This window comes from Rissa tridactyla, chromosome 2, assembly GCF_028500815.1.
Source record: "Rissa tridactyla isolate bRisTri1 chromosome 2, bRisTri1.patW.cur.20221130, whole genome shotgun sequence".
Classification (NCBI taxonomy): Eukaryota; Metazoa; Chordata; class Aves; order Charadriiformes; family Laridae; genus Rissa; species Rissa tridactyla.
Window position 1 is genome coordinate 66,869,279 of NC_071467.1, and position 24,404 is coordinate 66,893,682.

Below are 24,404 nucleotides of genomic sequence, written 5' to 3' on the forward strand. Positions count from 1 at the left end.
AGGTAGCGGAGAGGAGGTTCGAGCTCTTGGATGCAGTTGGGCGCGCGCGTTCTGCGCTGCCGTTACCGGCGGCGGAGGAGGAGGCGGCGGCGCCAGGCCTGGGCGCCCTGCTGGAGCTAGGCGCCGGGGGGCAGCAGGTGAGAGAGATGCTGAGGTACCACCGTGTCTGGAACAGCGGCGGGGGTGGGGGGGAACAGCGGCGGGGGTGTGCGCGGCCGGAGAGCGGCGCTCCCCGGGGCGGCGGAGGGGGGGACGCGGCAGCGGCTTCTCTGTGAAGCCACTCCAGAAGGACGAAGGGGGAGGGTGCCGTTACCGGAAGGCTTAAGGCTGTAAAGGTGCCCCAGTGATAAAAGATGTGGTTTCATTTGGAAATGCGTTGAAGCAAAACGATCAACTGAATTCATCCAACTAACGCTTCCTTTCCCCCCACCCCCAATTGTTCGCTGAAAAGCACTGTGTAAACAAGAGTTGGATTTATTTTTTTTTCTTCATTGTGTGCAGTGAACCAGTTTTGCAGGATGAGCACTGTGACTGAAGAAGTTAAGCCAGAAGATGGCAAGCCGGAATCTGAAAAGAAAATATTTTACTGTGAAGTGAGTGTGTTTCTTGATGGATTTTCAGACTATATGCTAAAATGTAGGCCCAAGGTATTAAAAACCATGCTCTTAGAAATGGAGACCTAACCTAGATGTAGTGTGGCAAACTTGTGAGAGAAGCTGTTAATGTGGAGAATAACATGGTCAGTCCCTGGAACAGCTTCTTGTCTTAGGATCTGGTGAATTCAGTTTGTTCTTGAGCAGTCACAGGTGCAATATAATGGTCTTTAATTGTAGTCTTTCAAATCTCTGTTAAGTATTTCTCATAGGTGACTACAAAGGCTCATTTATCTGTAAAGTTTACAACTTTGTGTCAGAACATATTAAATTTGTCAATCCTGTTGCTCTAGCAGTGTTTTGTTTTGTTTTTTTTTCTGGTGACAGTATTTCAAGAGAATAGGCAATATTAGCATATATTAATAATTGCTTTTTTTTTGAGCTAAAGGTAGTAACAAATAATTGTAGATTTGTATTCCATTAATTATTGTAATGGTATATGTGTGTCTGGGATTTTAATGAAATGCAGATGTCTTTCTCCATTGGTGTGGTTTTTTTTTTTTGATCCCTTTGATGTAACAGTGAATTATTCTAGTTATTCTAGGGCGTAACTTTGTCTCTGTGTATTATCACTGTTTGATAATGCATTTTTGTTGGCTTTGCGGTCTGCAGAAGTTTAGAAAACTTAAAAATACAGAAAGCAGTGGTAGGAGGAAAGGGGAAGGCTCTTAAAGATTCGTACCACCTGGTGTATTTAAACACGTGTTTAAGTATCATTTGAACAGATTTGCACGCTGTTTCTGATCGCTTTAGTGGTGTGCAGCTCTCCTAAATGTCATGCGAATTGTACTGTTTAAGCCAAAGAAGACCCTAAGAATTGTGATGTAGAAATGTATGTGTTTCCAGTTCTTCTAACTCACCAGCTACAGAATATCCATACCGTAACTGAAGATGTGCTTTCAATTTATTTTTTTAGGTTTGTAAAGTTCCATGTATGAGTTCTATAAGTCTTCAGTCACACTATCGTGGTGCAAAGCATAGAAAGGTAACCTTTTTCTATATTAAGTGTATATGCACTTTTAATCATAAATCTGGGATTCTTGTAAAAATCAGTAATTTATGTCACGTTGCTTCAAGTGCTTATCTAACTCATTGATAGATCTGTAACAGTAACTTGCTTGCAAAATCACCAGGAAAAGATGAGGTGGGAATCTCACAACTCTGCTTCATACAGTGTGTAACTTGAAACATCAACCATGGGTAAAGGTAAATGTGTGTTAATTGTGAAATTAACATTTGGATTACACGAAAGTCACAGATAGTGAAAGAATGCAAACTTCTGTTTTGGATACAGTTGGGAAAAGTACTGCTGTGTTTTACAAGTTACAAAACTCGCCTGTACTTTGAATAAAACTAGCTTTCCTGTTACTTTGATAGTAACATCAATTTGGATTTCTTGCAGGAGTTACATAGGTTTAACTATCAACTCATATGGTTCTGTTTGTTTGAAGCATCTCGATAGCAACTTTCTGGTTTACTGCCTTGGCTTGTTTTGTGTTTGAATTATTAGACAGTGTTCTGTGAGGACGTATTTGGAGATGAGGCTTTTATAAATGTTGTTTGACTGAACTTTTGACTGTTGATGGGCTGGTGATTATCTTTTGTTTAAAATTCCGTATTTTCAGTCTATAAAATTGAGACATATTCAGTTGTCTATACTTCCCTCTGTTACTTATGATCGCTGTCATTAAATTGATTGTATTGTTGTGGCACTGAAGTGCCTCCTCTAGTGTTTTCTTAATGACATTTTTATTTTTCCTGGAACACTAAGGATTAACTGCAATATTGTCTTTTTCAAGTGTTTGTGTGCCCCTTCTCTTTCAGTTGTAGCTGAGGGGCATCTCCCACCTCTTGGTTTTCAAGATAGATTAATCATATTTTGTTACCTGTTTGCTGATAACTTTAATAGTGTTGAAATAAGTCATTATCTCCACTTTCTCCAAACACTTCTTTTTTGTCCCCCCAGGATTCAGTCTTGTGCCCTGCTGATCCAGTAGAAGTGTCCAATACTGTAGTATTTTTCATGTCCTGCCAAATATTCTTTTGGTTTTATGGTTGTTTCTTTTTATTTCCTAGTTAACCTTGATAGTGATCCAATTATTGCTGGTTTTCCCTTTTAAAGTGGGAAAACTAGTGATTATTTTCTTAGAAAATCTGCATGTAGTTTTCCTTCTGTTTCACTCAGGGAAATCAGTATATGCTAGGCTACATCTGTCAAACTTTAAGGAGTTAATGAAGGACTGCAAACTGATCGTGAACAGGAATCAGGCAGGTTAAAACTGGATGCTTGTTAGATGTTGAATGTTAGTGCTGGTGTAGAGTCCTGGTAAGTCACTTGACTGCATTTCTGTAGGAAAAATTCTCCAAGATCGTATCATCCTTGTTTTCAGTTACCTCTAATTCCTCAGTTTAAATCATGAAATCTAGTGTGTGTTTTGTCAGAAGAATATCAGAATTCATTGGGTTATGTCAAGAAGTTTTTGTATCACCCAGTTTGAAGTAACTGTAAAAGTCCTGAGCTATGTTCCTTTTTGATAAAGGATAGGTGCTGATAGTGAATAGCTTAGTTTGCTCCGTATCAGAGGAGTTCCTCTTCAAAATAATACCAAAGGATGTCCTGACAACACAACAAAATGAAGAGAAGATGGTAGTATTTTGCCTAGATTCTGGCAGTAGCCAACCCGCCAGCTATTTCTTATGACTTCAGTGAGATGACTTTTTTCTTACAGCTACCCATTGTTTTTAAAATGGCTTTGGTAAAGATGTTTTATGCTTGTCCTCCACCAGAGGATGTTTCAAAAACACAAGAAATGATACTTCATGAGGAGAAGGACAGTCACTCGAAAAATTCCAAGAAACAAGTGTAAAATTTGCTACATGTGTGAAATGATTCTCATTTCATTTGCCTGTATTTCCCGTAGCTATTCACAGTAAAATGTATTATTTTGAGTAGCTCTAGAGGTAAAGCTTGACTGTCTGACAGATCTGTAGGTATAGTTTAATTGACTTTGCGTACACGGTTATTGTATAATTTATTTTTTTTGTCACCCATGTGGTTTGGTTATTCTGGGTTTTGGATAGGTAGACAAGATACTTACCTGTGACATTTATTAGGTGATTTCTGCATACCTTTGTTTGGTCTCTATATGTGGATTGGTTTGCTCACCTGTATGTCAGTACCATCAACTCCAAATAAATTACTCATTCTGATGCTATTTTTTTACAGAGAGGACACTTCCCAAACCTCAAGCATACTTCTTAGGTAAATTGTATCAAATGCATAGCTTCCATAAAACTAGGGAGTCTTTTTATTAGTGACCTATGTGAAACCAAAGAATTAAGACATCTGTTTTTCTGGGGGGGGGAATCTAATTCATTTGTGCTACTCTTCTCAGACTCAAGGAATATTGCTTTTCGTGAGTTAGAGATTTTTAGGGTGTTTTTCCTGTACTGACTGTCAGCCTGGGTGTTTGAACTGATAGTGCCTAAATCACTTGCTGCTGGAGGGGAAAATGTAAATAATAGCCATCTCTTCATGGCAGCTTAGGCAGACTACCCAGATTTGTTATAAGTTGGACAGAATTTTTACCCAGAATATTTTACTTCCCAAACTAAAAGAGAATAAGCCTATACCTAAAGCCTTGTGGAATTCCTTTGGCTGTGTTGGAGGCTAATAATCTGATGCATTAAGCCGAGTCTATGTTCTTACAAGAAAGTGAGTCCTGAGTTGTTTCACTTGTGTTTTAATTTGTATATTTGCAGGCTTAATGTTCTGTAACCTGCTGGATTGATTTCAAGGGTGAGAAATAGACTGAAGTATTGCATTAGAATATAAGTAAAATAGAAGTAACTTTAAAATATTTCAAGCAAATGATTAGTCGGTGCAATGACTTTCTTCCTAGCTTGTTACTAAATTAGGTTTTGTTTGAAGACTTTTCCATTTGCAGTCTGAAATTTATGTGATTTTTTTTTTTCCAAACAAGTCTGAGTAGTTGCTTTATTCAAATAATAGATGATCAGTTATCTAGTTAGATAAAATTGTTGCCATTTGCATTCTATGATATATGAAACTTAAACATAGAGGTTCTCAAGTCTTTGAATGCTTAATTTAAAAAATGTTAGGTAGTATTTTAGTTCTATATGATGCACCTCTTTAAAGTTCATTTCGTTTCTCTCCCTGAGAGTTGATTCTGTGTTGTGCCAAGAGTTTATATTTCTCACTAACTTCAGTGTTCATGACTATGGTGCTTCGGTGTCTTGAACTTGAGTGAGCTTGAGTGATAAGCAGGATACACATCTAACTTTTTCTAGTGCTGCTTCTATCACGGATTCAAGGTTCCTTGCCCTCCCTTCATATCTGGGGATAGACAGGGTAGAAATACCTATTGCGCTCCAAAAGGAGAGGAATCTGCATTCAGGACTCTGCAACCTCATTAGAAACAAGGAACGTTCAAATCTGTGAAGAGAGTTGTTAGTCTTTGTCTTCACCACTTCAGAGTTCTTGTTTCTGCTATACCTCTTGCCCTGTAGTTGCTGTGCATCAGAACCTGTGGTTGAAAATACCTGAGGTACAGGCAACTTTCTGTCCTTCTGTATGGCATTAAAATCAACCATGCTGGAAAAGTGTTTTAACTGGACATTTTTGTGTTGATATTTGGAATGTTAATGTAGATAGGTTTCAGTTACAGGAAAATTACCTTGCTCTTGTCTTGTTTATGTTTGGTCTCAAGAAGTATGCTATTATGTTCTGCAGCTGGTCTTCATGATCCAAAGAGGCTTAAAACTCTAGAGCTTTTCTTTTTTTTGGGAGGGGGAAACAAACCAAAAAACAACAAACCCAACAACTTGATTTGCTTAGTCTGAGCTTGAAGAGTAAAAATAAATAGAATTTCTGTGTATGAGCTACTAATGTCTAACTGATATGTTTTCAAGAGTGTATATATTTAGGAACAACTAAATTCTGTGATTCTGTGTTAACATAATACTTAACTATGCAGTTGAAACTTTTGTTAGATAACCTGTGAACTTTAATTTTGTGGAAAACTAATTTATACAGTAGCTCTTCAGATTACAATCTGTGTCAGGGGTTTGAACCCTAAAAACCAGGAGGTTTTGAGTTTGGGCTTCTTGAAGTTAGACACTTTAGAAGTTACCCTAACATTTCATAATCTTAACTCAAAAACAGCTGTTGCAACTTGCTTGGAACACTTGACCCAGGACAGAGAATAAGTTTCTTACCTAATGTGTGAGAATCTTCATTCCTGATGTAGTTTTGGGTTTTTTGCTTCTTGCCTTTTTTTTTTTTTAAACAAACCTCAAGAAGGGTTCACAAGTAAAATGGACCCATTAGCTTCAGTTGTGGAACTCCATTTCTAATATTAACAAAAGCAGTAATCCAAGTGCAATCAAAATCAAAGTTGATTGTCCGAAAATGGACAGGAAGAAATTCTCTTTGAGCAGCAGCTCACAATTCCTGATGTTTTCTTCGCTTGTTTGAAAAATTAGGTATTAGCAGCTGTTTGTTGTAAAACTCTGTAGAATGACAAGTAGTGAAAACACTTGTGGCAGCATAACTACAAAAGAGACTGTATTCTAAGGTTATAAAGTCCTGCTGAGCTCGCACACCACCACCCACTATTTGTGGCGATACTGTTGCTTAGGTAACTTCCTTTTTTTATAACTGCCATGAAAACAGCTATTTGGCAGCTTAAACAATTAACAATTGTGTCAGTCTTACTTCCTACTGAATTGTCACATCAGCATGCAGCATCTCTTCCATGCCACTAAATACTGAAAATATAGGACTCAACTGTTTGGACTGCTCTGGACAGACAGCTGCCCTACTGGTAGAATGATCACAGTTATTTTTTCATTCTTGTAAATGGCGAGTTTGTTTTTATTTGCCAAAAAGTTCTCAAAGTGAGTCAGGATTGTTTTAGCCATGTTCTGAAATGAGAATTTAAGTTCCTCTTTTCCTTAGATTCTGCCAAAAAGCAATCTGTTCTGGATTCAGCTGATGAAAGCTACTTTTCCTGTTCTTCATGATCTGAATTAACTTTCAGGAGATTTGGCTAGCCTGAAGGCTTTAGCCAAATCCACTCAAAATGGTGGGAGAGCTTCTTTTTGTTAGTCTTTCCTTTCTGGGCAAGTTTTCTTTTTCTTCTTTTTTGCTGGAACTTCAGCTCTTGAAAACTTAGGAGCTGTAATCATGCAGAACTCAAGGTTATGTCTGGCATCCTTGAGATGTTGTGTTTCAAGCTGTAATCATCTCTTTAAACTTCATTAATAACAAGGCTTATTAACCTTGTATTAACTCTAAGTACACTTTTGTCAGTACTTCCAGCTTTTGCAGAAAATCATAAAGGCTTTGATTTTTCCTATTTGGCAATGGAAACTTTGGTCTGTAATGTAATTCATCTGCAAAGGCTTCTCAGGAAGTACAGAGTTTTTCCTTCAAATGGTGCAGCACGTTAATTTCTTTTTCTTATTTTATTTTGGGATGACTTGCATCTTCATAATTAAAGAAAGAGAAAGCCCTGAGACTCAAGACTGTCTATTGTAAGTATAACACTTTTTTTCCTTCCAGCCTCTTAGGATAGATATTGCTTGGGGATTTTAATGTTTGTTGCTTTTCTAGTAGTTGAGGTATTTGCGCTTGCCAGATTTATGTGTCTATAACTGTGTTTCTCTTTATATGGTGAACATTCTTCTGAGATTTCTATCTAGAGAAATGCTGAGCAAAGAAATATTTTAGCACATGAAACCCTAATTATGCCTTTCCACATCTAAATATTTGTCTATCTATCTAGTAGAGGGACGGATAGTCAGTATTTTAGTTTCTTACTTTTCCAAGCTCAACCTTTTCCCACTTGTCTGTCAGCTTTATGCGCTCACTGCTAAGCTTCAGGCAGTATGCTAAGAAGCTAAATCAGCAGGCTAAGGCAGCCTAGCTGCATGACAGGAATGTTCTGTCTGTCTTTATTGTAGTGAACTTGGAGTAATAAAGACCTGTTAAAGGTAAACTCAGTTGCTGGGGTATCTTTTCCCCCAGAAACTGAGAAGGTGAATTCAGACTGTCATATGTCAACAAAAATAAGAGTTGTGATAACAGGTTGAAAATGTGGGATATAACTAGCTCACAGTAGAAATGGAAATTTTGTTGTAAAGGCGCTGATGATGACATACAATATTTTTAAAGTACAGGAAGCACAGAACATTGGCAGATATGGGAATACTGATTAAAAATCAATGAGAAGATTCAAACCCAAAAAGGTTATGCAGTCAGTTATCATGAGAAATAAGCCTTTCACTTCTAGTTTATCTTCTTAGCCTGTTCTCCTAAGAAACAAGGTTTATATTCTGGCTTTGTCATCTGTTCCCCAGTATCTTTTGAACCTCTCGGCCTTTTTGAACCAAGTTGATCAAGGGTTCCTGGAAATACACATCTGCACAGAGAAGAGCAATGGTGTCAGTCCTCTACTGAGGGAAGTGCTGCAGGCTGAACTCACCACTTTACTGTGATACAGTAGCCGTGAACAGCACAAAACACTGGGGTGGAAGGCTCCTCAGGCCTTACTAATACTGAGTTAAAAAGAACATAGTTCCCTCCTTACTGGAATAATGTAGCGAAGTTTGAAATGCTTTGTAAGTAAGTGTATGGGTTAAACACCTGCTGGGTTTAGTTTGATAAAAGGAAGCCTTGAGACATTGTATCCTTGAGTAGAATAGGTAAGGAGAGATGCTAGAGTAAGCTAGTTTTGTGAAAACAAAGAGTTGCAAACTAGGCCAAAAGACGGACTGAGTATGCACAAAGACTGAGTTCAACCAACAGACGTGGTGAGGAAGACTATCGATGACCACCAGAGGACCCTGGAAGACCACCAGTGGACATGGATGCGCATGGGTCAAGGACATTTACATATATTAATGAGTTCTAGGTGATAATATGAATGTTAATCATTTCTGGGAAATGTAATGAATATGTATATTGTGACTGCTTATAACCTTTGTAGTTGAGCAACTTGGCATGTACACTAGGCAGAGTGTACCCTGTGTGCCCAGTGCTGCAATAAAGAATGCCTGCTTTCTAACACTCCAAGATTGAGTCTTAGAGAGTCCTTAATTGCCAGTTTACGGTATCAACTGGACCCCGAAGAATCAACACAAAAGAAAGATTTACAAAAGCACTGGTCACAATCTGTTTTCTAAGAGACTGGGCTTCATTAGCTACTCTCATTGTTTCGTGTTGACAAGAGAATATCAGTGCAAAACACATCATTCAAGTGTGTGAACAATTCTGAGGCATTTGCCTCAGCAGACACGAGTACCGCATGCAGATCTTTTATTTTTAGAAATACTGGTAATGAAGCTCCTTGAAAGAATTTCTGCAGAAGTTCTGAAAACATAGGTCTCCTCAAAATCCTGTGTATTTGAGCAGTACAGAATTGTAGCAGATTTATTTGGCTCAGTGCTTCTAATGGAAGACAATTTCTAGAGAGGTTTATTTGTATTTCTCATCAGAAATAGTCACTAAAAGTAATACTCACTAGCTGAAGAGGTTCTTGCTTCAAGACCGTAAAATCTGGTTTTGGAGGAGTAATGTAATGGATACATGGGTTAGCAAGTGAGACTTGAATAAGAGGACAGAAGGTGTGGCAGCAAGACTATAAGAAGAGTGGTGGAATACAGGAGCCTGTTACAAAGACTTTGGAAAACAGTGCTGCTTAATATACTACAAGTTCAGTGTTCATGGAGAATTCGGGTTAAGAACATATCCTTATTGTAAACACTGCATGTCTGGAAATGTTATAGGTTAGAATCTTTTAACTGTGATGTATCTTACAGAACGAGAAGACATAAATTAAAATATCTGATTATTAAAGTGAAGAATCTAGAAATGAAATTCTGGTAAACAAGCTGGCTCTAACTTCTGGCAAAGTCCCAGCATCACAAGGTACCAACACGTGTCAGAAGCACTGCAAGCTGTGCTTTAATCCAGAAAGTTCTGTGTCTCAGTGATCATTTTGAAGCAATCAACATCTTTTACTTCTACTATGAAATGATTATTCATACTATTGATATCTCCTTTATCGTACTTTATCCATACTGAACTCTGCTTCACTGAAGATCCAGATGTGGGAGGCCAATTTGCAAGCCACTACTAGGGTTTACTTGTCCAAAAGAGAATGAAATTTTGCCTGATGAAGTTTATTTGTATGTTTTAGTTGTGTGGTGGTGGGTTTTTTGGTGTGTGAGGGGTTTTTTTTGTTGTGTGTGGCTTTTTTTTTTTTTTTTACAGATAGAAAAGCTTTCCACCTGAGTAACTTGAAAGATGGCAATTCAGGTTTTATTTTGGGGACTGCAATGCAGAATTATGTATTCAATGTATATGCAGAAACTCTCCCACAGACAAATTACCAACTATACAAATAATTCTTCCTTAAGAGCCAGCAGGTCCAGGAAATTCGTTGTACTCTGTCACTGAAATATAAGAATAAATTCTAAATTTGCTTGGCCTTTGTTTTTTCATTTTAAATAGTTAATAACTTTTTCTACAGTTTGCAGATATATATAGTAATCATGAATGGAGATTATACTGCCTTTGTGGAGTTAAGTAGTGAAGTCTTGTGAATGAGCATGAAAAATCTGGATATTCTTAAATTAGGTACACAGTAAAGTATGAGTCTAGTATTATTTCAGGATATAAATTAATGAGATGTTCCTCGTATTGCTACTGGATCTGCAGTCCAGTTCTAATGTTCATTTATCAGATACTCCAGTTAATGTGAAATGTGGCAGTATGTTCACAGAGCTGGAGTTCAAAGAGCCAGGAACAAAAATATATGGATGTTGTCAAAGAGAAGGATGGATTTTCTTGTAAATCACTTGGGACAAAACCTGACAAGTATCTGAAATGTATGCTGTCTAAGGAAGAACAGGTACTTCAGAGGATGAGGTTTGACATAGTAAAATGTTTCACACCAACATCTGCAATTTCTTCCTTGCTGCAGAATTAAAACAAAGTTCCTTTGCGAGTAGGGAGAACACCACTAACGCTGCTATCATTTGTAAACCAAAATTAAAAAAAAATTTGGATTCTGAGTGTTTTCAAATGGAGCATGCCATGTACACTATCCTCTCTGAACCCATCAAAAGTAACTGCTCAGAATCCAGAAGTGATGAGCGTGAGTAACCTGACTGTTTAACTTGTACAATCTTGTTGGTTTTGAAGTCAGTTAAGTCAGGAAATGCATCTGTTTCCAGATAATTGTGTTTGGAGAAGTACCGCTTTCCGTAAGACAGACATCTGGATACCATGCAAGTTTCCATATAGCAAAACTATCAACAAGTTATTTTTGTGGTAATGACAGAATTGCGTATCTGGAGTGGTTTTTTGCCTGCTCCCCAGCAGTTCAGAGGAGAGCAGCTTAGTAGAAGATGTGGGAAGAGAAGATGCTGAAGTTCTAGGACTTTACTCATAGAGTTAAATCAAAGCTCAGCTAAGTATATAAATTTCAGTTATGTGACTTCCTTGTACAATAATAGAATTGGACAGATGGAAGATTTGTTTCAGCTCTAGTTGAGGCAGTTGCACGTACATGTTCAGGGATAAGGAGGGGACGAGACTGAACATTGTTTTCCTTCCCAGGACCTTTTGGCCAAAGCAGACAGAAGTTTGGGAAACTTTTTGCTTTGAGCGACAGGCATTAAATGATGGGGAGAATGCCAATATATACGTTAGGCAAATGTTCCCTAGGCAATGGCAAAAATACAGTGGTTTACTAGTAGTGGTTTACTACTAAAATGAGGCAGCTCAGGTAGAAGGCATAGTATAGAGTACATGCCCTCTTAAAGCCATTTCTGGGCTGCCTAGCTTTTTTGGTGAAGTTAATTTGGCACAGAGTGGATTAATGGAATTTTTTTGCACAGCCTGTGGACTTTTTCTTGCGTTACAGGAAGATGCAGAATCAGCTTGTAGTACTTCTCTTACAAAAATACACACAGAAAGTATTGAAAAGTGTAATGAGATCTTGTAGTTGTTTAGTAGCTGGATCTAGCACCCTATGTCTACATTCTTCAACTTAAAACCTTTAAGTAGCACCATGAGTGAAGAAAGCTTCACTATGGTTGTTCTGTTAGCTCTGGAGTCAATGGGAGGAATCGGAGGAAGATAAGCTGCATTTATTTAACACTACTGACTACAACTTCTTCCTCTGGTGAAAGCACAAATATCATGTATTCTGCTTTGGGTTCACCAATGACAGCCTTATCAGTATCTTGGTCAGCATTTCAGCTTTATGATATAACATAAATTTACTTATTTTAACATGTCCCTCTGTGCTTGTCAAGCATTGATTTGTATGCATAAGGTTTTGGGGTGTAAAACTACTACATTTTTAAAGAAAGGAAACCTGGAAGTTTTTTGCTGAGTTACAGACTAGAAGAGAACATGTTTCAGAAATCGTAATAGAATTACGAAGATTGAATGCTACTCAGACTCCCTTACCACCTCTCTCTTGGGGAGTTCCCCCATACAATGGAATATAGAGTGTTTGTGCACTTCACCTCTTGTGTTCAAAAGTGAACTTACAATGCTGAGTCCAGTACCTCTTTGTTGCCACTGAGTAACTGAATTGTCAATGTCTGAAACTGTCCTTAAATTTTGAAACATAGCTGGTTTATTTCTGGCAGTCATTAGGAATGCTGTGTGCATTACAAATACATGTATAGATGTAAAAGGTGGAGAACAAAGGAGTATGTTCAGGACAGTGTCATTGAATATTGAAAGGAAAGGGATTATTTTTTTGTTGTTGTTGTTCATATAGATAACTAGTATCTGGAAAATATCCCTTACTAAATAAAATCACTAGTTGGAAGGGATTTCCTGGGACTAATTAGGTGATTCTGAACTTCCTGAGTGAAGCAGGACTACGGCCAGTGCTGGATCATCACTTGCTTACTGAAGCTTTGAATATCTCCAAGGACAGAGAGCCTGCTACCTGTGTTTAATCAGTCTGTAGTTGCTTCTCTGTCTTAAAGAAGAATTTTATCCTAACATCTAATCCGTGCCTCCTAAGCAGCTATTTCTGGCTGCTGCTTGTTATGCCGTTGTCACATCCCCAAAGGGTTTGACTCATCTTTGTAGCTGCTGTTCAGGTATCCATGCTATTAGGTCTCCCCTTAGCTTCGACTTTACCAGGCTAAACAAGTCCAGCTCCCAAACCTGTTCTCATAATTTATTTTTCCTGGGTTGTTTGTCTTGATGGCCCTTTCACTGGACCCTCTCTGGTTTCTCCACATCCCACTTAAAACTGGAGAAGAATGGAACTAGGCAGCCTCGCAAATCCCAAATAATGGAGGATAAGATATTCTGAAGTATGCTGCCTATGCCAGTATCTCAGTATGGAGTTTGCCTAGTTTATGGGAGACATGCATTTGGCTAATATTTAGCTTAGCATTCATCATAACTCTGAGGTTCTTTTTGACAGTGCAGCTGTTCAGTCAGCCATATCTCAGTCTATACTCGTGAATGGGATTATTTCAGCTGCAGAACTCTACACTTCCTACCAAGTTTCTTAAAGTTTCTTTAATCCTTACTGTTCCTGAGGTCCAGCTCAATGGAAGCTGTGCCATTGATTGTATCCCCTAAATTACTAATGTCTGTGAATTTGCCCAGCGTGTTCTGTGCATCCTCAACCAGGTTATTGATGGTGATGTTAATTGTTGTATGCCCTGGAATCAGTCATTGGGGTACTCTGATGCTTACTGAACGTCAAGAGGCTGGGCTGTTGGTTGTTGCCCTTTGAGCCTGGCAGTCCAGCTGATTTCCAGCTCATTGGTCAGTCTGATGTGCTTTAAGGGAAAATACTGTTGTGTTTTGGTTTTGAGATGCTTAATAAATATAACTTGCATTATTAATAGCATTACAAAGCCATGTGGCTAGTAAATGTGAATTAAATATTAGCCTGGAAACCTGCTATTGATGAATGGGAGAGTGTCTTCAAGATCATAATTGCTTTGTTAAACTTCTGCAGGGAGCAATGATAATGTTTGCTAATTTTATATTTTTTTAAAAAGAAAATATGGTATTTGCTAATTATTTTTTTAAAGAAAAAAATATCTCAAAACCCCAAACTGCTACCTTTGGTGATAGTAGCAGCTGCAACTTGATTTTTAACTTGACCATATTTGTAAACATCAACCGTGTTAAGGCAGACTGCACTGTGAACTGAACTGCTTCTGGTGCAATTCTCTGCAAATACAGTTTGTCCTTAGAAGTAAAGAGAAAATAAAACACTAAAAATCTTATTTCACGGTGTCAAAAGTATACTTGCAGAGTACCCAGAGACGAGGTACCAGAGACTTTGAAGCTTTTTACCAAAAAAGATGGATAACTTACTATAAGAAATCAAGGGAGATGTGCTTTCTCATAGCCTTCCCTTACGTTAATACAGCAGAGTTGTTTGTAAAATGTTTATAACTTTGACTTGATTTACAGCTTTGATACTTATCTCTTAACTGCCTATCTTGTGCAGAAAGAGGAGAAAACCATTGATGTATACAACATGTTGTATTTGCCATCACTATGGAAAACATCTTCAGTTCAAAAATAGAAATTACATTGACAAATATATAGTTTAACTTCAACTTTCACTTTTTCCAGTAAATGAGTACTGGTGTGTCATCTTGATTTAATCTTGAATGCTGCAATTTACAAAATATTGAGGATATTATTAAAGCACTCTTGTGGTGTGTCTGTGTCTATGGATTTGAGGGAAGAGGGAGGCAAGGGAAAGGCATTCCAAAGGAAGCATGTCTAAAAATACAGTTTGAAGCTCTGAGTGATTAAGAATATATGCAGAACCCTATGTACAAGAAGGCGCAGTTTAATGACTTTATGGATTGTCTCTGGGACTGTGTTTAGGCTCTAAATGTTTAGACCAGAAGTTTTCTGTCAGGTATCTATAACATAGGTAGGCTGTCATGCACAATACCAAATAGTTAAAATAATTTAAATAACTAGGCAGCATGAAAAGCACTTAAAAATCAAATAAAAATTGAATATTCTCTGCTTCTGTGACATTCACGCATTTGGTATATTGTTTTGGTGGGGAAGGGGAGTGGAAACGAAGAATTTTTCTTACGTAGAGCAGTAAAGTTACAAAAGGAAAGTGTACCAAGGTGAAATACTGCTATTACTGAGCCTATATTAAACTGTAAAATGAAGATAACTGTTCAGATCTCTAACTTGTTTGTATGTTCTACTGAGTACTTAATAAAAGCAAGTGAGAAGAAGCAGTCTTTAACTGTCAAACTATTATCCTAGGTTCTCCAGCTCCAGTCCAAACTCCGATGAAGTATGAAACACAGAGACCAGGTAGCTGAATATAAATGAGCTAATGTCCTTTTCAGGTGCAACTTTGAAATTGGTGGTTTTGTTTTCATGATGACCAAAGCAGGTGGTTGACTATGTTTAAGAAGCAGTGCAAGTTACCAAACATTTGAACCATTGCTTTTCTTTTGTGCACTGGTTAATTTATGTAAGAAAAGGTCTTAGGAGAATATGAAGTTATGAAACATAGAAAGACTTTCAAACTTAAGACATTATAGTTTCTATCTTCCTGATTATCTGATACCAATTACTCTAGCTGCTGTTTTTTTAGCTGATGAAGTTTTCAACAGAAAATTTTGCAGCATGCATGTGTGTACGCATGCAACATAGTGAAAGTTTGACAAAGCCAAAGCACATAAGCCAAGAACACTACGGGTTCTTTATTATCAAGATGGTACTAAGACAAGAATATTTAGTTGTATGTTAGGAAGCGAGAAGAAAATGGTCATTACCTTGTAGAGACCTTTAACTTTTTTCTGTGTGGATCTTTCCATATTAAGCGGAAAAGACCACATGCCTATCAATGTCAGCTTGGGAACAGCAAGTGCATGTTGAGAGCTACCAAGTGCACGAGAACTGCGTAACACATTTAAGTTTTGGTAAAAATGTGTCTATGGAGACTTGTTACATGGCAACAACTTGTTACATGTCACCTCTGTCATGCTATGCTACTACTGCTGCATGGCATCTCAGACAAAAAACAACAGACAAAGGTTTTTTACAAGACTTAATTTTTGGTGGGAATGGGCCACACTGTTCGCATGGCAGGAGGTGTCCCATCAGCTATTTGCTACCACAATTAAATTATAAGAGGTTTTCCATATAAATTAATGCTGGAACTTTGTGAATTTATTTTTTGTGTGTGTGCAGCCCTGGAGTTTGGTTTGGTGGCAGCACAAGCATATTCCTAATGGAATGAGTATTTAAGAACAAGCATGGAATTCCCTATCCTTCAGAAGTTCTATTTGGTTTTTAAGCCATAATCTGGCATCCTAGGGGGAAAGAATACAGTACATACTATTCAGGGCTTGTGGTATTTCTACTTGTTTGCTCCAATTTGAAGAAACCAGCAGTGTTTATGACTCATGCAGTTCATCAGTCAGTTAAAATACAGCTGTATGTAATTAGGAAGATGAGTTCTATTTCTGCATATTTTTTTCTCAGATTAGAAGTATGTATTTTAACACTTCAGTGTGCTCTTTTATAGTGGCCAACAGTTGAATACACTGACTGCCTCTTTTAGATTGTTTTGCAGATACATTTAGCTGAACTCTGCTGGTGATCCGAGTTGACCAGGAATACTTTAAAATGTTTTAGGGAGTGCAAAAACCAATCTGTTAAAACCCAGTGGGGAGTGAGATACAGCCCTGATTGAAATGTTTTTAGTTCAGGCCCAGGAACATACTAACGGTGTTGTGCTGCTTCTGGTCTGCCAGGGTATGTTTGTGAAGACTGTGTGTTCTTTATTAGACTTAAGGCAATATGATTCTTGAACTTCAGTCTCCAAAGAAGAAGTTTTAGTATGCTAGATGAGTATTAGGGTTTTAGAGGAAGGAGGAGGTTGTTGGCTTGGCTTTTCTTCTTTCCCTTTTTTTTTCTCCTTTTTTTCCCCTCTGTTTTTCCCCCTTTTTTTTGTTTCCTTTTCCTTATTTCCCCCCCCCCCCCCCCCCCTTTTTTTTTTTTCTTTTTTTCCCTCTTTTTTAATGAGAACTGACATGGTCTGGGGCATGCTACGAATGTGTACTTGATATCTTTCCTCAGTAAATTGGATTGTGTTAGAAGGTCCGGTTTGCTTATTTGGTTCTCTTCTTGAAGACATGAATTCCTTGTGTGTAAAATTGTTATGGAAGACAGAGTATTGGAATCTTTTTGTGAGTGATTGAGATCTTGCCCATTTTTCTTACACATTTTAGAGTGAAAATTAATTTTGTCCCCCTAAAATCTCCATTAGAAACTCCTTTAAAGTCTTAGAAATTGTGTGCAAGCTGTCTAATGTATAATATCTCTCTATGTGTATATTTTTTACTTTAGTGAAGAGAGGACTCACAAAGGACATAACCTGTCTGAAGGATTTTATGAATGATCCTAAAAGAGAAGAACCTCTAGTTGGTATGTTTTTTTGTTTTCTATATGGTATGTCTTTGAATTTATAAGCAAAAGGCTCTTGTTTTGAAATAAAAGGTGGAATTTTAGATATTGTTTAATTTTCTGTAAATGTATTGAATAATTTATGGGATGTATCTTATCTCTCATACCTTTTAAAATTTAGCATATTACACTGAGTACTATAAAGGCCACCTCTTTTATAAACCTTAATTATTAGACAACTCATTCCTGAAGGAGCCATCTTAGTAAAGAAGCTTGTCACAGATCACAGAATGCTCGAGATTGGAAGGGACGATTGGAGGTCGTTTGGTCTTAACCCCCTACTGAAGCAGGGTCACCCAGAGCAGGTTGCCCATGACCATGTCCAGATGGCTTTTTAATATCTCCGAGATGGGAAGCTCCACCAACTCTCAGGAAACGTGTGCCAGTGCTCAGTCACCCTGGCAGTCAAAGGTGTTTCCTCATGTTTAGACACCATCTCCTGTGTTTCAGTTTGTGCCCATTGCATCTTGTCCTGTCACTGGGCACAACTGCAAAGAGCTTGGCTCCCTCTGCTTTGCGCTCTCCCTTCAGGTATTTATACATGCTGAAGAGATCCCCTCTGAGTCTTCTCTTCTCCAGACTAAATAGTCCCAGCTCTCACAGCCTTTCCTCATAGGAGGGATGCTCTAGTGCATTCATGGCCCTTTGTATGTCCATGTCTCTTGTACTGGGAAGGTGTGGCCCTACTGGTGCTGAGTGGAGAGGGTGGACCATCTTCAGCCTGCTGGCAACACTCCTCCTCGTGCAGCCCAGGATGACATTAGCCTTCTTGGCCAGAAGGGCCCATTGGTGGCTTGTCTTCAACTTGGTGTCCACCCAGTGCTTTTTCTGAGAAGCTGCTTTCCAGCTGGTCAGACCTCAGCATGTACTGGTACCTGGGCTTGTTCCTTCCCAGGTGCAGGACTTTGATGATAGTTTATTTTCAGAGTTAAGATTTAGCAGTATAACACTGTAGTGGGTCTGAGATGGAGCTGAATTTCTCCATAGCAGTCTATGTGTTTTGAATTTGTGACTAAAACAGTATAGATAATACGCCAGTGTTTTGGCAGTTGCTGAGTAGCACACAGCGTCAAGACTCTGTTTTTTTCCACTCTGGGTGCCCACCCCTCGTCCCTTATGTAGGCTGGGGGGGGTTGGGCGAGAGACTGGGAGGGGACACAGCCAGGACAGTTGACCCAAACTGACCAAAAGGATATTCTGTACCACATAATGTCATGCTCAGCAATCACAATCAGGTAAAGAAAGAAAAGGGAGGAAGAAAAGCCGACGGGAGTGGGGTTTAGCTTCCAAGGTGACTGTTCAGAGACTGGGTATTGGTCTGCTTGTGGGGAGGTGAGTGACTGGTTTTCATATGTGTGGGTTTTTGTTTTTTTTTTCCCCCCCCTCTCTTTTCTTCACCTAGTAAACTGTCTTTATCTCAACCCATGAATTTTCTTGGTTTTGCTCTTCCTGTTTTCTCCTGATCCTGCTGAGGGGTGTGCATGTGAGTGAGCAAGCAGCTGCTTGGTGCTTGGCTGCTGACTGGGGTCAACCCATCACAAATACACAGTATTGGAATTTATCATAATAGGGAACAGCTGCAGATTTTTCCTATTTGTTTTAAGCTGATTATAAAATTGTTGCATTTAAGCTGTTCAGAGTAAAACTTTTCATGCTAGGTATAAACCTCAAACTTACAGGAATACTTCCAAGGCATAGTCTTTCAGTCATTTCTAGAAAAAATGATGAAAAATCCCATTTTCATTCCTGTAATTCTTAAGTTTATGGAAGATTTTTAAATTGTGGGCTCAATTTTTTGAAGTGATTATTGTCTTTCCTACAGCTGCTTTGTGCTACTCTGACACTGTCCAAATTATGTTTGACTGAGTAGTTTAAATCCTGTTTTTTAATAGAGACATTTGTGTGGAATTTCCTGTTCTCATTCTCTTTTTTGTACGCCCTTCTCCATGAATTCTCTTTACATGACTGTATTGAATGGAGGGCTCTTTCTTAGTTTATTAAAACTATCATGGAATATTTTGTTTTTGTGGGCTTGCAAATCTCCCATAGACAGTGTTTTTCCTTTCAGAATAAAGCATCCTAATGAGAGAAATTTAGCTGATGCAGGTAATAAGTCCTATCCTTGTGATCCCAAAGACATGTTGAAATTCTGAAAATGGAATACTTTTCTGTATTAATTTTGGCTTTTAATGAGCAACATTAAAGAGAATACATTTGTTTAGTAGTCTATACTAAAATATAGATATTTGTAACTTGCCTGTACAGGTTTAGAACATGTGGTTGAAATCAGATTTGAAGGAAGAAAAGAGCCGCATTATGAGTGCAAGCTGTGTGGGTTTAACACAGAGATGGCACCTATGATAGAACATCTTAGTGGATATAAACACAGAAGAGCATACATCGTGAGTAGTTTTGATGCATTTTGATCACAATTTCTTTATGATACTCCCCTTTTATTTTTTTCTATAAATACTTACATCAAGTTTGAAGTTTAAACTCCCATATGATACATCACTAGTACTTGTATGGTTGACTCTTCATGGGTCAGATCAACATGAGAGCTATTGAGGAAGTGCGATCCAGGGGTGCGTGTCTGTGTCTGGTCAAAGTCTGTTCCTGAGTGTTTTGATTGCCCCCAGGATCAGGTTCGTAGAATGTTGTGGTTCTGTCTTATTCCTCAGCGTGCCCGTCGCGTTGTTGGATATGGTACAGAGCATGTTACCTTTTGGTAGCAAGCTTTGCGTGTTTTGAAGACTATGTAAACAACTTTAACATTAAAATTTAATTAGTTGTGTTACAGAGAAGAAACTAGTTCATAATGTTCAAAATAATGCTTACCAGTCTTTTGAAAGCTTGCCCAAAAGGTCAAATGTGCCAATTTTTTAATATTGTGATGAATTTTGATACTGACCATTTCAAACCGTTTTTGTCAACAGTCTAAAGAATTTCCGGATAAAATGAAGAGAAAGACAACAGATGTAAAAGAATGCAAAGTCTCGTTTCTCAGACGGATAGCAGGAGAGCTAGAGAAGACTGAAGGATTAAAAATGTATAAGGTAATTGGAAGTAAATATAAAGCATCCAGTAATATGTCTTTTATCAGTGCATTTATGTTTGACCTAGTAAATTTTAAAAGTACTGCTGACAAAGCTTTTTAAATTTCTGTGTCTTTCTAGGAACTGCAGAATTAAATTGAACTAAGACTTAAAGTTGCCCTCAAAAAAGGGAAAAGAACAGTAGTCTTCCAATTCCTCTGAAAAACCAAAATTGTTTATTTTTAAGAAGTTAGGTTTTTTAGATAGAAAATGTCCAGTCTGAATTCAGTAGTTCAGAAATTTTATTGCTTTACATCAATGATTTTTAATTTTTGCAACTTAAATTTTCTCAAATGTAAGCAAATTTTCTCTTAAATTTCATTGATATTTACAAGATTATATCTCCAAGAATATGGGCTACACTATACTGGGATAATTAAAAGTGCTCGTTCTGTTTCTAAAGGCAGTTGCAGTAGAGACTGTTGATGTGAAATTTTAATCAGAAAATCTAATATGAAGCTATTTCTATTCCTAGATTGAAGGTTATGTAAGACCAAGTACCTCACGTAAGTCTATGAATTACTTGAATATAATAGATTTGATGTAATTGATATTTGACTAATTTGAATTAGTAGTTGAATTCAAAGGGTTTGACTGATTTAAAACTTCCAACTTGTAATAGCACAAAATATTTTCAGAGATTTTGCAGTTTTTCTGAATTTGAAATGAGGGAAGAAGGGAATTGCCAGACTTGCAGCGTTTCTTAGACATTTTTAACTGCTTTGTTCTGGAGGTATTTAAGATAACTACAGTAATTTGCTAATCAAGGTAAGTGAAAAAGTATGGAAAAATGGTTTCATGGGTTTCTCTGAATAAGCTGATAAAGCCCTCTCCACCTCATTTCAGTGATCAAAAGGGATACATGCTGAATCACTGCTAAAAGTGGAAGTTATAGTTCTTTAGCAAGTCCATTGGAACAAGCAATGGAAACAAAACCCTCAAACGTAAAAACAGGATGTTCCCTCATACAGTATGTTTGAATTATGTTCTTTGTTACTGTAGATGTGCTATTGATAACTTACTGATGCCAACCTGAAGAAATACCTAGTTGCTACCTTTTGACCCTAGTACTAGTATCAGTGGGAAGGTAGATTTGATTGAAATGGGTTAAGGTTGCGTAGATCAGCAAGAGTTTGTCAGTGTGAATCCTGCTGTAGGTGCCTACCACAGCAGTGGTTTTTTTTGGATTGATCATTGATGGCTTCTGTGGATTGTACCTTTTAATACTGGTCTGCAAAACAAGGTCATGGAGACTCTTTTTGAGCTCTGTTTGTCTCTCTTGTGAAGAAGAGGGAATGTGACCCAGTAATCTAGCTGAGTAATTCTCTGTCCAGAGTAAATTGACATCAACACTTACTGGCTTCTGTAGAACCAGAAGACATGCTCAGATATAAAACCCGAACATCAAAGTAGTGATCCCACCGAGTCCTAGAGGATATGAAGAACTAGGGGAGTGGACAGGAGTCAAGTTAGCTGCAAAAGTGTTGTGTCATTCAGTATTAAGGTTTGCTCTGATTAGGTGGTAAGGGCAATATCAAGTGAATTCTAAAACAAAAATACTGTAATTATTTAGAAGAAAATCATGCTTACTGGTTTAGCAGCTGTGTGTCTTTAGACTAGATCTTATTGGAAGAGAATGACTTCCAGCTTCAAAGCTCCCTTCTGAGAGTGAGAGTGGGTTATAAGAAAGGCCATTTGGTGGCACAGCCTGGTGGCAAAACGGACATTAAGACCCAATTTTGGCTGCTGCAGAGATCATATGCAAAACTAAGATAAGGTTATGTATTCCTTCATATATATGCACACATATATATGTATGTATGAGAGGCCTTGAAGTGATTGATTTGTTGCTTTTCTTAAAGGAAAAATTATGGTATTTCTTTATTCTCTAAGGAAGAGAGGTTATCTGGATTTTGGTTTGGGCTTTAGATTAAAAATATTATCTTATTAAGGTAATTTCTGTAACCAGTAGGGAGTTGAGCTTGAAGGCCTTATGACACTCTGTATAACATATGAAGTTCCAATCTAATTTAGTCTCTGAATTCTGCCTGCGTAATTTTTTTTTCCTTTCTGAAAACTACTCTTAATGCTGCTACAGAGTACAGCAGCAAACTAAATAAATCCAGAGATTTACTTTTCTATTTTGGACGAGCTTTTCAACTTGAATTATTGCTTCCTTGACGTTATAGCAGATACCTGGAGAAGCTTGTCTGTATCTTCAGTGGGGAAGTGATAACTCCATGTGTCAGCACAGGATGGGAAGTGACAGACTGATCAGTCTTGCTAAAAAGGACTTGTTGGTTATGCTGGATGCCAAGCTGAATATGAGCCAAGAGAACACTCTCATTTCACATAAGACAAGTCTTATATTGTGATACTTTGTGAGGAGCACAGACAGCAGATTGAAGAACAGTCTTACCCCTGCTATTCAATGCTTATAAGACCAAACTTGGAATACTGTGTCTTGTTTTGTTCCTTCTAGCTCAAGGGGAAGATGGAGAAATTGGAGAGGTTCCAGCAGAGGATTATGAAGATTCTCAGGAGTCAAGAGCATGTACCTATGATGAGGGTTAGAGGGAGCTGGGCTTCTTTAGAATGGGAAAGAGGAGGGTAAGGGGTGATCTTATAACTGCCCTGCAAGCATCTGTAGACTGCTACAAGGATGAGAAAGACCAAGTTGTTGGTAATTGCAGGCAATGCAGCAAGAGATGGCAGCCACAGATGGCAGCTTGAGAGGCTGAACTCAGGAAAAACTTCTTTCCTAGAGGGTAGTACAGCACTGGAACAGGTTATCCGTCGGTACTAAACCCTTCATCCTTGGAGGTTTCCAAGACCTGGCTATTCAAAACTAGAATCTTATGTTGGCAATAGTCCTGCTTCAAGTGGAAGGTTGGACTAGATGGTGGAACTGGAAGTTACTGTGTGGTCAGAGAGCTATGACATCTCAGAATTGCAGAGATGTAATGCAGTAGCTTGTACGACTGGAGTGCTGTAATGGGTAGATATGGGCTCCTTATGAAAGACAGCATAGAAGATGGCAGTAGAAGTTGTGCTGGATGCACCTTTTCTCTATAAAGCCGTGGCTGTATAGAGCACCTTTTCTGTGTAGAGCCATATAGGTTCTGTATAGGTGGTTGTTGAGATCTTACAGGTCAGGACTAGGGGGAAGGCCAACAAGAACAATATCATGGTAGATGTCTGCCCTTCTTGAACAGGCAGTCTGTAGCAAGGCTGTCTTTATATAATGGGAAGAAATCTCCCAAGTGCAGGTCTGGGTTTTCTTGGGGGGCCTGACTTTTGCTGGAAAAGCCGCATGGCAAGTTGCAAACAACCCAAAAGTGAGTCAAGGCCAGTTTTTCATGCAGGTGCTGGATGAGTCAGCAAGCGGAAGTGTTTTGTGAAGAGTCAAGAATGTGATGGTCAATGGCAGCCTTAGTTGGAGTGATCATGAGATGATACAGGCTAAAACCCTCTGGGGAATGAGGAAGTTACATGTCACACTAATGACCTTGAGCTTCAGGAGAACAGTCTTCAACTTCTTCAGAAAACTAATAGTCAGGATCCCTTGAGAGGCTGCTTTGAAAGGAAAATAAGCCCAAAAGAGCTAATCAGTCTTCCGGGAGAACCTCCTCAAAGAACAGAAATGATCCATTCTGCTGTTCAAGAATATGGGCAGGCATAGCAGGTGGCTAGTGTGTTCGAACAGAGAACTCCCAAGCTAATCTTAAATGCTAAAAGGAGGCAAGCTTCCAAGAAGAAATGTGTAAGATTTACAGATGTAGTTCTGGTAAAATTAAGAAGGCAAAGTTTGCCTGGAGGTGAAAGGAATATGAAGGGCAACAGGAAGGCTTCTGCAGGTATGACAGCAGCAAAAGAAGATGTGGTCCCGCTGCGATGAAGGACATGGAAGAGGCTGAGATATTTGTAATGTTCTTTGCCTTGGTCCTTACTGAGAAGGTGTGCTCTCAGATCTTTGTGCGTAGTTGTAAAGCTTAGGGGAGAATGGCATTACACACTGTAGAGAAGAATCAGTTTAGGGAAGAGCAAATTGAGCATATACAAGGCCACAGGACAAAAAGGGATGCTTCTGGTGTTGAGGAAGCTGTCTGCTCACTA

At 38.4% G+C, this 24,404-nt stretch overlaps 1 protein-coding gene across 1 annotated transcript in view; it reads left to right on the top strand.

The window, feature by feature from the left end:
* Nucleotides 1–24,404, top strand: part of LOC128906265 (uncharacterized) — a 40,776-nt gene continuing 16,372 nt past the window's right edge. Inside the window, exons 1-9 of the mRNA XM_054193296.1 lie at nucleotides 1–137; nucleotides 502–593; nucleotides 1,570–1,638; nucleotides 7,178–7,211; nucleotides 14,980–15,030; nucleotides 17,077–17,154; nucleotides 19,459–19,595; nucleotides 20,130–20,249; nucleotides 20,764–20,794. Coding sequence (XP_054049271.1) covers nucleotides 519–593; nucleotides 1,570–1,638; nucleotides 7,178–7,211; nucleotides 14,980–15,030; nucleotides 17,077–17,154; nucleotides 19,459–19,595; nucleotides 20,130–20,249; nucleotides 20,764–20,794 — 595 coding nt within the window. The 5' untranslated portion in view covers nucleotides 1–137; nucleotides 502–518. The remainder of the gene's footprint in view (nucleotides 138–501; nucleotides 594–1,569; nucleotides 1,639–7,177; nucleotides 7,212–14,979; nucleotides 15,031–17,076; nucleotides 17,155–19,458; nucleotides 19,596–20,129; nucleotides 20,250–20,763; nucleotides 20,795–24,404) is intronic.